Source organism: Oratosquilla oratoria, chromosome 27 (genome assembly GCF_046742065.1).
Source record: "Oratosquilla oratoria isolate Oo_2021 chromosome 27, ASM4674206v1, whole genome shotgun sequence".
Classification (NCBI taxonomy): Eukaryota; Metazoa; Arthropoda; class Malacostraca; order Stomatopoda; family Squillidae; genus Oratosquilla; species Oratosquilla oratoria.
In genome coordinates this window covers 4,608,224-4,622,572 of record NC_134803.1, presented here as the reverse complement: position 1 = coordinate 4,622,572, position 14,349 = coordinate 4,608,224, and the positions used below count along the sequence as shown (strand labels likewise).

Genomic DNA, 14,349 nt, shown 5'->3' with positions numbered 1-14,349 from the left:
TAACTCTATCTTGTACTTCTTTTAAGCTTGGTTTTGGTTTTACCTTCTCTTCTTTCTTCCTTTAGACCATATACTACAACACTTTCTTATCCTCTGTATCTCTAACCCAATTTTCTTTTTCTTTGATTATTTGAATAATTGTGTCTTTTGCATTCTTATATTTGTACTATTTGGTTTCTTGGTTTTCTTTCCATTCTTTTTTAATCTTTAGCAAATTTTCTTCTAAATTATTTTCAGACATTGCCTGTATTTTATCATTTACCTCTCTCTTTTTAAGTCGCACTATTGGTAGTATCTTTGTTTTTCATCCTTTCATTTTCACATTTTACCACAATTCTTTTTTTAATTCACTTAGCTCATTATTTAATTCAGCAGTCTTTTCTTTAAATCACACACGTTTGTTTACTTCAAGGTATTCCTTTCTTAGATTCATAATCTCGTTAAATCCATGATTTCTTTATCCAATGAACTCTTGCTAAAACTCCTCTCTTTTATGTCTATGATTCAACTTTTTTTTTTCTTTCTCTCTTTCTAGTACTTACCAAATCCAGAAAAAAGGTTCACCATCACTTGTTTTCTGGAACCACCTTGGCATTTCAAGGCTTCTGTTTACATTAAGCTTTGGTCTTGCGCCACGAGAGGACACTATGCTCGTGTCGGTGTTCAGCTCGATCTCGCTGCCATTTTTCCTTGTACCGCCCTGATTCCCTTCCATTTTCGCTCAGTAGACACTAATAATACTGCACTAGACCATCTTGTACAACCACAAGGTTTTCCCTTCCCACTCGATAGAACCCAGGCCTCATGCTCTCCTTGCAGTATTAAGAAATTTCATCTTTTGGATGCAGTCTACTGGAGCACTTGTTGACAACACGTTAGCCATAGAAAGTGTAGGGAGAGGAGAGTAGTCATTGGCTATCAGGTCTTCATGTGTGAAAAGTGTATGATACAACTGAAGTTGACAGAAATCTTGGGCTCAGTCCAGAAATCAAGTGTCAGCCCCCTAGGACTGCACCTCGTAATGGAGAGAAGAGGGTTGAAGGATTTTGAAAATGGGCAGGTTCATTGTCCATCTTGCAGGACCACCACACAGAGATACCTGTCATTGATCCTAAGGGGTTTCAATAATAGAGTAAGAAATGAGATGAAGTGAAGAGCCAAGATAGAAAGCCAGCATATGTATATGCGTCTTTCATCAATACTGTCTCCCAACTCCCTTTCCACCCCAGTTCTCTTCCTCACAGCCTAGTAACCCCTATCATACTTCTCAGGCACCTCATCTCAAACACATGGGGTGGGGGTGGGGGAATTAAAAAATACAAGCAAAAGGGTAGAGTCATGTTTTTGGCTAAGAAAAACTTAAATGAGATGAAGGTTACAGATGGTAAAAACATTATTAACCTAGTTGTATTTTGAAGGAGGAGAGCTATGCTCATAGTGACCCGATTTTGTATCTTTCCGCATCCAGTTTTTTCTTAAAGTCATGTATAGTTTTAGCACTCACTCTTTCCTCTTTCAGTTTGTTCCAGATATCTATCACTGCATGGAAAGCTATTCTTTTTCAGGGCTCTTCTATAACTGTCTTTCTTAAATTTCTTCTCGTGTCCTCTTGTATTTCTTCTGTCCCATATTAGGTCATCCCTATCAAGAATTTCCATCCCTTTCATAATTCTGTAAATGGTTAGCAAATCACCTCTTTCTCTTCTTTGTTCCTCGGCTGGTACATTTAATTTGTTCAATCTTTGTATGTCAAATTGGAAAGTATATTGGTGCCATCTTTGTCATTGCTCTTTGATTTTTTTTTTTCTTGGTGTCCATAGTGATGCTGTATATTTCAATTTTGGTCTTATCAGTGTACCTAGTATTTTCTTCACCATTTCTTCATCTATGTAGTCAAAGGCCACTTTCACTGATCTTAACATATTAAGTTTCTCTGACTAATTTGTTGACATGTTTGTCAGGCGTCTTATCATTTGAGATAGTTACTCCTAGGTCCCTTTCCAAGTTTACTTTTTGAACTTCCTTTGTACCAATTTTATAATGACCTGAGATTCCATTTTGTTTTTTCCAAATTCTTAATATTAAAATTCACTTCACTCTTTTGACTCCATTTCCAGAATTTGTCCAGGTCTTCTTGAAAAGATTTGCAATCTTCCTCTGTACTTACTCTCTATAATAGTTTTGCATCATCTGCAAACAAGTTCATATAACAATTCCATGCCTTCTTCCATGTCATTTATATAAATAGCAAACATTATCAGAGCCAATACAGAGCCTTAGGGGACTCTGCTTATCATATCTTCCCAATTTGAGTTCTTGTCTTTAAGTACCACCCTCATTTTTCTTCCATTCAAGAAATCTTTCAACCATTTCAATAATTTTCCTTGTTTTCCACCTATTTCAATATTTCTTAATAGCTTTTTGTGTGTTACTTTGTCAAAAGCCTTTTTGTTAGTCCAAGAAAGTGCAATCTGCCCATCAGTCTCTTGTATTATTTCTATTAATCTTGAATAAAAGCATATTTTCAGAAGCTTGCTGGCTGTGCGGGTTAGGGCATCGTTACTTGCGGTGAAGGTCGAGGTGAAGGTGGTTCGAATCCTTCCACTAGCAAAGTTGAACCAAGGGCATAGTTCATTAAATTCCACACAACAAAGCCCTCTGTGAGGGGCACCGTCCTAGCCTCCCGATAGGGGAGGAGCATGTGACGTTAAACCATATCATCAACAAAAGCATATTAAGTTTGTAATACATAATCTTCCACTTCTAAATCTAAATTTAGTATACTGTTCTATTCCAAGTGTTTAATCCATTTATCTTTAATAACTTTTTCGCATATTTTTGCAATTGTGCTTGTAAGGGATACTAGTCTATAGTTTGTTGGATTTTCTTTGTCTCCTTTGTATATTTGTACAATATTTACATTTTTCCAATCTTGTGGTACTTTTCCTTCTTTGAATGACAAGTCAATTATCTTGCGTATTTTGTCTGTAAGTTCATCTATATATTTTTTCAATATCCAGTTTGCTATTCCATCAGGCCCATATGACTTTCTGACATCAAGGTTATTTATTTGGTCCCTTATTTCTTTCTGTCACTGTTATTTCTTTTATTTTGGGGGATCTTTCTCGCTGTCCTTCATCCCAAAATTGTGAGCTTTCAATTGTAAATACAGACCTAAAATGTCTGGTCATTACTTCAGCCATTTCTACATCTATATATTCTTTGTTTCCTTTGTGCAGTTTCACTATTTCATGTTTGTCTTTTAGTTTGTCATTTACACATCTGTAAAATAGTTTAGGTTGGTCTTTGCATTTGTCTAATATAACTTTTTTGTAGCTTCATTTTTCCTTCATTTCTCAGTTTGATGTATGTTTGCCATTTGGCCATTTTTTTCTCCATCTTTTTCAGGCTTTATCTCTTCTATCTTTAGAATCACTACACTTTTTGTTATACCAATACTTTAAGTAAAACCTTTTTTGTTTCTTCTTTGGTACATATCTATCTGTTCCCTCCTTGTATTTTTTTTTTAAATATGTTCCATTTCTCTTCCATCTTTGTTTCATTATTTGAATTTTTTCCCAGTTAGCGTTTTGAAAAAATGTTCAGTTTCACAAAGTCCGTTTTATTGTACATTAATCTTCCTTTTCTGTGTTTCTCATTTCTTTTCGCATCATTTTGTTCCTTAAGTTTGATCTCTATTAGTATGAGGTCACTTCATTTTTTCTATATCTGGTGTTTTCCTTCACCCACTGAATCAATGTAATCTATGGTCAAATCCAGTAGAATATTGCCCCAGTGTTCCTCTCCACCTTTTATTGTCAATTCTTCCCAATTTATTTCCTTTGTGTTTAAGTCACCCATAATTACTATGTTTCCTCCATCTATCAGTATCTCAGATAATTCATTCTTTGTGTCTTCCAGTAATTTTGAATGATCACTATCAGACCAAGCCTTTGTTTTTGGGGGCACATATACTACTATAAATTTTCTGCTTTTCATAATGCTATTTTCAACTTTAATCATGATCATTTCCACATTATCTTTACCTTCTGTTATCTTTATCACATTTAAGCCCTTTCTAGTCAATAACATGACTCCTCCCCCCTGTTTATCCATTCTATTTTTCAACCAATGGTTGTATAAACCTTGTCCCACCATACTTGATGATATAGGACCTTTCAATTTTGTCTCCACAATTCCCATTATGTCTGGTTTCTCTATTAATAGTCATTCAATTTATTCTAGAAATCATACCGTCCATGTTTGTGTGTGCCACCTTTAATTTTTTCTTCTCTTTTCTGGTTTATATTTCCATTTTTCTGATGTACCATTTTCTTGGAAATGATCATGAAAGTTGAAAACAGTGGCATGAAAAGCAGAAAGTTTGTGGTGATTTATGCGCCCCCAAAAATGGGCACTTGGAGAGCAAGTATTCTAAAATGTTTGAAGATACAAGACATTCATTACACAAGATGCTGAAGGATGGTGGAAACCTGGTAATTATGGGAAACTTTAACTGCAAAGAAATTTATTGGGAAAAGAGATGACAGTGAAAGGTAGAGAGGATCTATGGGGAAATGTATTGCTTGACATGACTATAGAACATACAATGACACAATGGGTAAAAGAATATACCACATAAGAATAATGAAGAACTGTGAAGATTTAATATTCATATCAGAACCTGAAATTGTGGATAAAATTGAGTACAAGGCTCCACTTAGGATGAATGATCACATATTGAGTTTGAACTACGAGTAAAAGAGGAAATATATATAGAGAGAAATGAGAAAAAACAGAAAAGAAAGACTGATGTATAATAAAACTGACTTATGAAAGTTGGGAAAAATTCTACAATGAAGAGACACAAGTGAAAGAAAAATGGACGAGGTTGATGGAAATTTATAATGAAAGCATGGATAAATGCATGCCAAGACAGAAATAGGAAAAGGTGCATATCAAGTGCTGGTTTAAAAGATGGTGCAGTGAGGTGAAAAATTAAAGATAAAGCTTGGACAAATTGGAAAAATATAAACCTGGAAAGTAGGAAATATATATCAAAGGAATGTGTAAAAGTGCTGTGTCTTGCGACACTGCTTCTGACCCAGGGCAGTTGACAAGGTGCAGGGATGACCCATCATCCAGGAGGTGCTAAGATAAGAGGGAGGGTGGAGGGGTGTGGAGTGTATTCAGGGATGAAATGGGTGGGAATGCTTTGATGCCTTTTCCTTTTTCGCTACCTCCCTTGTAAAGGGGAAAAAGCCTTGTTATATGTATATGTATGTATGTATGTATGTATGAAAAAGACATAACAAAAATGTAAAGACCAACCTATGCTATTCTATAGATATGTTAATGGTAAACTAAAAAACAAACAGGAAATGCATAACTATGTCATGGAAATATAGAATACACAGATTTAGAAATGGCTAAAGTCATGAACAATTACTTCAAGTCTGTTTTCACTAGAGAAAATGTACAGCATTGGGATGAAGGGGATGAAGGGTATATATATATCTGGACAAAATAAAATCGGTACAAAGAAAGTGGGATCTGAAAAAGACCTGGGGGTAATCATCACAAGTGCTATGTCTCCTGATAAACATACATACATACATATACCAAGGCTTTTTCCCCCTTCCAAGGGAGGTAGCCAAAAAGGGAAAGGCATAAAAACACTCTCACCCATTTCATCCCTAAATACACTCCACACCCCTCCCACCCTTCCTCTCATCTGAGCACCTCCTGGATGACGGGTCATCCCTGCACCCTGCCCACCGCCCTGGGTCAGAAGCAGTGTCGCAAGACACAGTACATCCACAGCGAGGCCGCTTCATTTAATCGGCGACCCCCCCTCTCCGTCCCCCTTTGCATATAAGGCGAGGACGGGGCGAAATCCCTTCGGGCTGCGTCAAAATTTACTCACACATACTACCCCACCCATTCCTCCTCATGCAGTCACAACATCATCCATATACAACCATTCTCCACTCACCTCTGTCTTCCGTCCTCTCCCTTCCTTCCTCAACAGACATTCCCCTCTTCCCCAAAGCCCCCTTCACCCCATCCATCCACCTCATCGTAGGACGTCCCCTCATGTTCACTCCCTCCACATCTGCCTTCCATACCTCTTTTACTAGTCTTTCTTCACTCATTCTTTCCATGTGTCCAAACCATCCTAATATTCTTTCATCAACCCTATCTCCCAAATCCTTTTTCACCCCTGTTCTCCTCCTCACATCCTCATTTCTCACTCTATCTAGCCTAGTAACCCCCACCATACTTCTCAGACACCTCATCTCAAACACATTCAAACTCCTTCTCTCTTCTTCTCTTATGTTCCACGTTTCTGCCCCATACAGTGCTGTTGGCACAATCACTCCTTCATACAGTCTCCTCTTCGCATCCATTCCCAAATGTCTATTCCTCATTACACTCTTTAAACCACCAAGGCATTTACTCGCTTCTCTCAATCTACATTCTACCTCCACCTTCACTCCACCTTTTCCTGCTACACTTGCACCCAAGTATCTAAAACTATCCACTTCCTCCAGTCGCTCTCCCTTAATGTTCACTTCCAGTCTACTGCCACTTTCACCCCTTGTACATCTCATCACCTTACTTTTACCCACATTTATCTTTAGCTTTCTTCTATCACATACTCTCCCAAACTCTGCCACCAGCTTCCTCAATCCCTCCTCTGACCCTGCCACAAGTGCAGTGTCGTCCGCAAACAACAGCTGGCTCACCTCCCACCTTTCTCCATTTTCTTTAACCATCTCCAATCCCTGACTCACTACCCTAGAATTCACCTCTCGCACCACCCCATCCATGTATAAGTTGAACAGCCAGGGCGACATAACGCATCCTTGACGAAGTCCCACCTTTACCTCAAACCACTCACTCTCTCCACTTCTAATCCTAACACATGCTCTACTACTCTCATAAAAACTCTTGACAGCTCCCAAAAGCTTTCCTCCTATCCCATAAATCTGCATAACCTCCCACAGTGCCTTTCTGTCTACCCTATCATAAGCCTTTTCCAGATCCATGAAAGCCCAAAAAACATCCTTCCCCTTTCCTATAGCTTTCTCACATATCTGTCTTACCACAAAAATCTGATCTACACAACCTCTACCCGTCCTAAATCCACACTGTTCCTCACCAATTACTCCCTCTGTTCCTCTCCTAATCCTCTCAATTAAGATCCTCCCATAAGCCTTCCCTACTACACTCAACAGGCTAATCCCTCTGAAATTACTACATTCACACTTGTCCCCTTTTCCCTTGTAAAGAGGAACTATACAGGCACTACTCCAGTCCTCCGGTACTCTACCCTCTCTCCAGCAAACATTAAATAACCTCACCAACCAGTCCACCATCACTGCACCTCCCTTTTTCAGACATTCTGCATGACATCCATCCAGACCAGGTGCCTTACCTGCTTTCATCATCTTTACAGCTGCCTTCACCTCATCCTTCCTTATTTCTCCTCCATTCTCCTCACTCATCACTCTCATTTTCTTCGCATTTCCCACTGCAGCTATCTTTCCTTCCCTATCCTCCTTCACATTCAGCAACTCCCTAAAGTATTCTGCCCATCTTCCCCTCACTGCCATCTCTTCCATTATCAACTCTCCATCTGTACCTTTTACCTTTTCTTCCCTACTTGATTCGCCTCCTCTTCCTCTCTTAATTTCTTTCCAAAACATCTTTTTATTACTTTCAAAATTGTCAGAGGATCCTACAATTTGATAAGATCAATAAAGGTGGCCTTTACCTACTTCGATGAAGAAATGGCGAAGAAAATACTTGTCACTGTGATAAGGCCTAGAGTGGAGTATGCTGCAACTCTATGGTCACCCAGTACCAAAAAGAATACAAAGAAAATTGAAAAAATCCAGAGAGCAACAACAAAGAAAGCTCCAACACTTTCAAAACTATCATATGAGGATAAAATGGGATAAGAAAATTACAAAGGGACATGAAAAGAAACTCAAAAAGGACTGTTACAGAAGATACATACATTACATACATATATATATATATATATAAAAAGGCTTTCCACACAGAGTGGCGGATGTCTTGAACAAACTGGACGAAACAATAGTGTGTGCAAAAACTATACACAATTTAAGAGCAAACTAGACACTGAGATACACAGATGCAGAGACACCATGAGCGTAGCTCCCTCTCCCGTAAGATACAACTAGGTAAATAAATACACTGATATAACAGTCACAAGTTCCTTCCTAGAGAGATCTGTGGGAGGTTCCAAGAGCCACTGCAAGCCACTGTGGAGTTGTAGGCTATCCACTTGGTGAAACTTGAGGCAATGATTGATTTGACAGTAACTCCCACCATTCTTTTTGAAAAATTAATCTCAAATACATTAAAATTCCCCTTTTCTGTCTCCCTGAAATTCCAAATAACTATCCCAATGTTGTAGGCACAATCATTTTTGTATACACAGTCTCCTCCTTATGGTTATAATTAAATACCCCTTTATCTCATGACACTTTTTATTCCCCTTGACATTTACTTACTTCCCTCACTCTACAATTCTCCTCCATTCTAATTCCTTAATTTACAGCTACAAGTGGCCCTAAATACTTAAAACTCTCCACTTCCTTTAGTTCTCTAGGCCTTACCTCCAACTCAATAAAACTAAATCTTCAAAATACCTTTGCCTTTGGCCACTTGGATGAGTTCACCACAGTTGGAAATGACAGCAGGCTGCAGAGGTCGGCTTTTGTTGTCCACTGGCAGATCTTCGATGGCCAATACCAGCTCCTGGCCACTAACCACTCGACCAAATACCACATGCTTCCTGAAGTGGAAATCCTAATTCTTTACAGTCTATAAAAATGGGGTTCAAAACAATCATCTATATCATATGAGCTCAGTGAAAATGATCAGATCATATCACATATTTGAGATTATATATCTATGTAAACTGAACGTACCCGTCAAGATGAGGAGCGGGCTGGGTTGTTCTACAGAGGAAGGACAAAACGATCATTACGCTTGCGACAATTACTGAGAACCAGGAGGAACAAGCCGTCGCTTATTTACATTTTATTCGGCAGAAGGCACACTCCCTCAATAACTGTGGGAGGGAAGGACATATCATATCTGCCCTCATGTCTGTCAGCACAATGTTGGGGTAAAATGGGCAGCAGCAAACACACCATTTTGCATGTTTTGGAAGCATAACCCAAATGACAGAAGTAGTTTTCACATCAACCATACCTATAAAATTTCAACATTACATAAACTATTTTATGAAAATTCAAGTATAATCATCTCTCAAAATTTGTTGCTTCCATAAGGTGTGAAGCTTGCCCAATGTGCCAAGCATTTCACCATGTGTGCCCAAACATATATTTGATCACATATGCATAAACATACAACTTTCCACTAGACAGTAATGCCCAATAACATATCGATGGGGCATGATTACATAGCCAATCCTTCTGGTAACACTGTGGTAGTCATACTGAAAGAGAGCTTATTACATACTGCTATATAATTTACATCAATCTTCCATATGAAAAATATGACCTAAAAACAAATACAAGATCCTTTCTAGAACTGTATTTCACAGCTAATTCTACAAATTAATACTATTTTTGATCATTTGAGAACAACTGTCCACAATTTTCCACATATACAAAAGTAGAATTAAACTTTACTTACACAAAAAACTGTGAACCATTGGTATCTTTGCCTCTGTTAGCCATAGACAGCAAGAAAGGCTTTTCATGCTGGATGTCAAAGGATTCATCTGTATAAACAATACTTTTGTTAGCAAATCAGCAACAAGTAACATGTGATACTGTAATAGTTTAATATTCAATTACTAGAGTGCTCATCAGGGATGAATCACTATTACATTACTTTTGGTTATTCAACATCAGTAGTCATACCTTCAAACTGTCCTCCATATATGGACTCTCCACCAGTGCCGTTTCCAGCTGAGAAATCACCTCCTTGTATCATGAAGTCCTTGATGACACGATGGAACTTGACACCCCGATAGTGCAAGGGCTTTTCCGTTGTCTTGCCCACACCTGCTTCACCTGTTCCCATATCATGACACGAGGAAAAGATGTTAGCACATTAGTTATAATAATGATATACAAACATATGTACCAAAAGTCCTTGGTGATTGTGAGTCAAAACATTCTCACTAAAAATGTTACTGCAAATGATACATACATACATATACCAAGGCTTTTCCCCCCTTACAAGGGAGGTAGCAAAAAAGAAAAAAGCATAAAATCATTCCCACCCATTCCATCCCTAAATACACTCCACCCTCCCTCCCATCTTAGCACCTCCTGGATGACGGGTCATCCCTGCACCTTGTCCACTGCCCTGGGTCAGAGGCAGTGTCACAAGGCACAGTACATCCACAGCAAGGCTGCTTCATTAAATCAGCGACCCCCCATGCATAAAAGGAGAGGACGGGGAGAAATCCCTTCTTGCTGTGTCCAATGATACTGATAATAATCCATAGATGAAATGTAACCAATATCTTATGAAATTCACTATGTATGTCAGAGGAGGGGTTGTATACACCCAAACCCATTTATTGTCCCTCCATCTCTTACCATCCAATATATATATAAGGTCATTCCTGTCCCCCAACCAAACTGCTAATGTCAAATGTGATACAGGAAAACTGAACTCCTCCATAGCAGGGCCCGACAGCTTAAGCTGCACCACCCCCTACCTCTTCCAATGGAGGTATTTATGGAGCAAACTACATCCCTTTGGGTTGAGCCATTTCCTTGTAAATTTTCATTAATTCATATTTTTTCCCACAATTTTTTCCCTTGCTCAACAGACATTCCTTTTGAATCCAATGTGCCCTTCACCCCATCCATCCACTTCATTCTTGGATTCTTGGTCTTCCCCTCACTTTCATTTCTTCCACTTCTGCATTCCATACTTTTTGGTAGTCCTCACTCATACTTTCCACACACCCTAACTATTTCAGCAATTCTTCATCAATCCTATCTGTCAGTTCTTTCCACCTTTGCTGTGTCCAACCTCCAGATTTCTTATTCTATCCAACCTTGTTCCATCTATCACTCCTTAAATACATCATCTCAACCATGTTAAGGCTCTTCCTTTCTGCCTCCTTCAAATTTCATATTTGTACTCCAGACTGATATAGGCACAATCATTCCCTCGTATAATTTTCTTTTTGCATCCATCCCTTGATATCAATTTCTTGTGACACTTTTTGTGCCCAACGATGTTTACTTGCTTCCAATGCAACATGCAACTCTAAATACTTAAAAGCTCTCCACTTTCTCCAGCCTTTTACCCTTTACAACTCTCCTTCATTCCACAACTACAATCACTACTCATACATCTCATCATTTTACTTTTACCAACATTTACTCAGCTTTCTTACCTCATACACCATCCCAAACTCCAACACTAAAGGCATCAATCTATCCTCTGACTCGGCTATAAACAGTGCAATCCAAAGAACAATTGCCTCAACTCTCACTTCCCTCAATCTCACTCACCAAGCACCCTCATATTTACCCCTCTCACTATCCCACAAGTTAAACAACCATGGCAACATTATACAATCTTGGTGCAGCCCCAAATTCATCGCAAACCACTTGATTCTCGTCCCATTTTGTAACCAATCTGTTTATGTTAGCTACTCATCTACAACCTTGTTTCATCATCCCACCACTCACTACCCTTCCTTCCATTTCCTTACATCCTCCTTGTTCCACACACCATCTTTGCACACCTTGTGATTCCTTCCTTGAAACATCCCCATTCCTCCTCCACTCCTAGTTCTACTCTATCTTTCACTCCCTCCCACTCCTCTCTCAGTTTCTTCTTGTACTCCTCCTTTAAGTAGTTTACTCATGGCACCTTCCTACCTTGTCCTTTTCCTCTTTCTCCATCTATCCTCCACTCTCAACTTATCTTCCACCAAAAAATGATCTGATATTCCCCCCTCCTTGCTTCTTAGAACATGTATACCCAAAACTCTTCCTACTCTTCTCCTGGTTACCACTATATGGTCCATTAATGCCCTATCTACCACCCTTCCATCCACCACTCCCATGTGTACTTATGCTTGACTTTCTTCTTACACACTGTATTTGCTATAATAAACTCTTCACTATACTTTTCTCAGCTTCAACTAGTATTCTTTTTTCATTTAATATACTCACATTCAGCATTTTTCTACCACTTCCCATTCTTTATTTCTCTATTTGTATCAACTTTCAATATACCTCCCTCCAGCTTTGACATGACAATCCAGTCATCCTTCACCTGAATACATTTTTGTCCAGAACTCTATCAATTATCTTTTCAGGCACCACTTCCAAAATACTTTTACTATATCTATACTATTCACTATCTATACTTCTCTATATCTATCTCTTCACTATACGTTTCTCAGCTTCACTTTCATTCAACAAGCTCACATTCAGCACATTTCTACCACTTCCTGTTCTTACTTTACTTGTATCAACTTTCAATATACCTCCCTCAAGATTTGACCTGACAATCCAGTGATCTCTCCCTAATACAATTTTGTCCAAACTCTACTAATTCTGTTTTCAGGCACCTCTTAATAGTCCATCAACACCCTCTTGAACACACTGGTTCTTGCATATTTATGCTTATCTTTCTTTTTGAAACATCTTTTCTATTCCCTATTTTCTTAAGAAACAAGAAAAAAAAGGACACTAAAGCCACAACTGCCTTTATCAGTAAAGAAAATGAACTCAAATATTGAAGGGCCAGAGATTTCACACATCCACCTCAAACACCTCTGCCAAAAAGCCACATGAACTAATATTTTCAACTAATGATTAAACAACAAAATCCCAAACATCTGGAAAAAAGAGCTCACAAATTCCAATCTTGAAACCAAACAAACCACCCTGAAAACCCTGCATCATGATGCAGACCAATCTCACTACTACCTGCAATATCCAAACTAATGGAAAGATTGATGACAGCAAGAATCAGAATCAGTAATGCCCATCTCCCCCAACCAACATGGTTTCAAGAAAGGCCATTTTACCAGCACTCAGATTGTAAACATAAAACAAGGGCTGGAAAGATTTAAAAAACAGAAAGAACAGTTATGGTAGACATATATGTAAATGAGGCTTTTGACAAGGTCTCCAGACACATACTATCTAAAAAGAGCATATTTACAAATGACATTATTCTTATTTCAGAATGAGCAGAAGACTCACAAGATATGCAGTGACCTGAAAAAGTCAAGGTAGGTTTACTGATACACAAGAGCAAAACCAATGTAGCATTCAAAATGCAAGTTCAAAGTAATGAGATTATAATAGATGGTGAGAGTCTTGAAGTTGAAGAGTATAATTATCTATGCCAGATGGTAAGTGACTCAAAATAATCTCACCATCCTACTCCCAAGCAGTGGGAAGTGAAAAACCCCTGTTTGGGCAAAACCCTGTGAGTTGTAGCAAAGGTCAATGTTGAATCACCTCACCATCTGGCTAGGGCTGTTGGGAATCAACACGGAAAGACCGCTGCAGGCCTTGAGAATTGAACTCATGACCACTTACTAAGTTTATGACTGTATCTACTGGGCCCCCAAAATTAAACTCACAAGTTCAAAACTGCATCCACTAAGCTATTGCATGTTCTAAACATTATACTAAGTAAAAAAGGTACATTACAATTTGCTGGAAAGTATTTGTTAAGTATAATGTATAATGCCAGTCATTATACATGCATGAAAGACTTTGAAACTGACAAAGGCGATGAAGACAAAACTCAGTAGTGTGCAGAGGGAGAAATCAATGGTGAGACTAATGCTGAAAGACTGAAAGAGGGCAAGTTAGGTGAGAGTAGATGAGTGAAAGATATTGTGGAGGTGGTAAAAGAGAGGAAGTGGAATTGGGAATGCAAGTTAGCATGAACAAATGATGGGCAATGGAGAAAATGTACTATTGACAGAACCTCATGAGATGGGAAGCATGCAAGAGGAAGGCCAAACAGAAGGTGTAGACGAAATAGTAAAGACTGCAGTAGGATTGTGGCAGAGATTGACATACTTGTGTAAGCCATGGAATGGTAGGAGGGAGGCATTTGTTCAGCAGTGGACTTCAAGTGCCTTATTGATTAATAATTAATTTCACACTATAAGTTTGTTGAAGGGTGGCTGCATGCCTTCTTGTAAATGTATATACATGGATAAACATGTACATAATGCATATGCTCACATTCTTCCCACTCCCAAGCATCTTCTTTTGCCTCCACTCAGAGATAAATACTTCTGTAATCATTAGACCTTATCACAAGTAGAACTTACTA

The 14,349-nt window shown here is 38.6% G+C and overlaps 1 protein-coding gene across 3 annotated transcripts in view; it reads right to left on the bottom strand.

Moving 5' to 3' along the window:
• Moca-cyp (nuclear cyclophilin protein Moca-cyp) overlaps window positions 1–14,349 on the bottom strand; it is a 60,788-nt gene that overhangs the window by 40,116 nt on the left and 6,323 nt on the right. For 2 of the 3 annotated variants that reach the window (XM_076210131.1, XM_076210132.1), the window contains exons 3-6: window positions 9,930–10,082; window positions 9,700–9,787; window positions 8,967–8,996; window positions 8,685–8,830 (exon numbers count right to left, since the gene is read on the bottom strand). In XM_076210131.1, the coding sequence (XP_076066246.1) occupies window positions 8,685–8,830; window positions 8,967–8,996; window positions 9,700–9,787; window positions 9,930–10,082 (417 nt within the window). Of the gene's footprint in view, window positions 1–8,684; window positions 8,831–8,966; window positions 9,110–9,699; window positions 9,788–9,929; window positions 10,083–14,349 lie in introns of those variants that run through there. The other variant, XM_076210133.1, reaches the window with a different exon arrangement.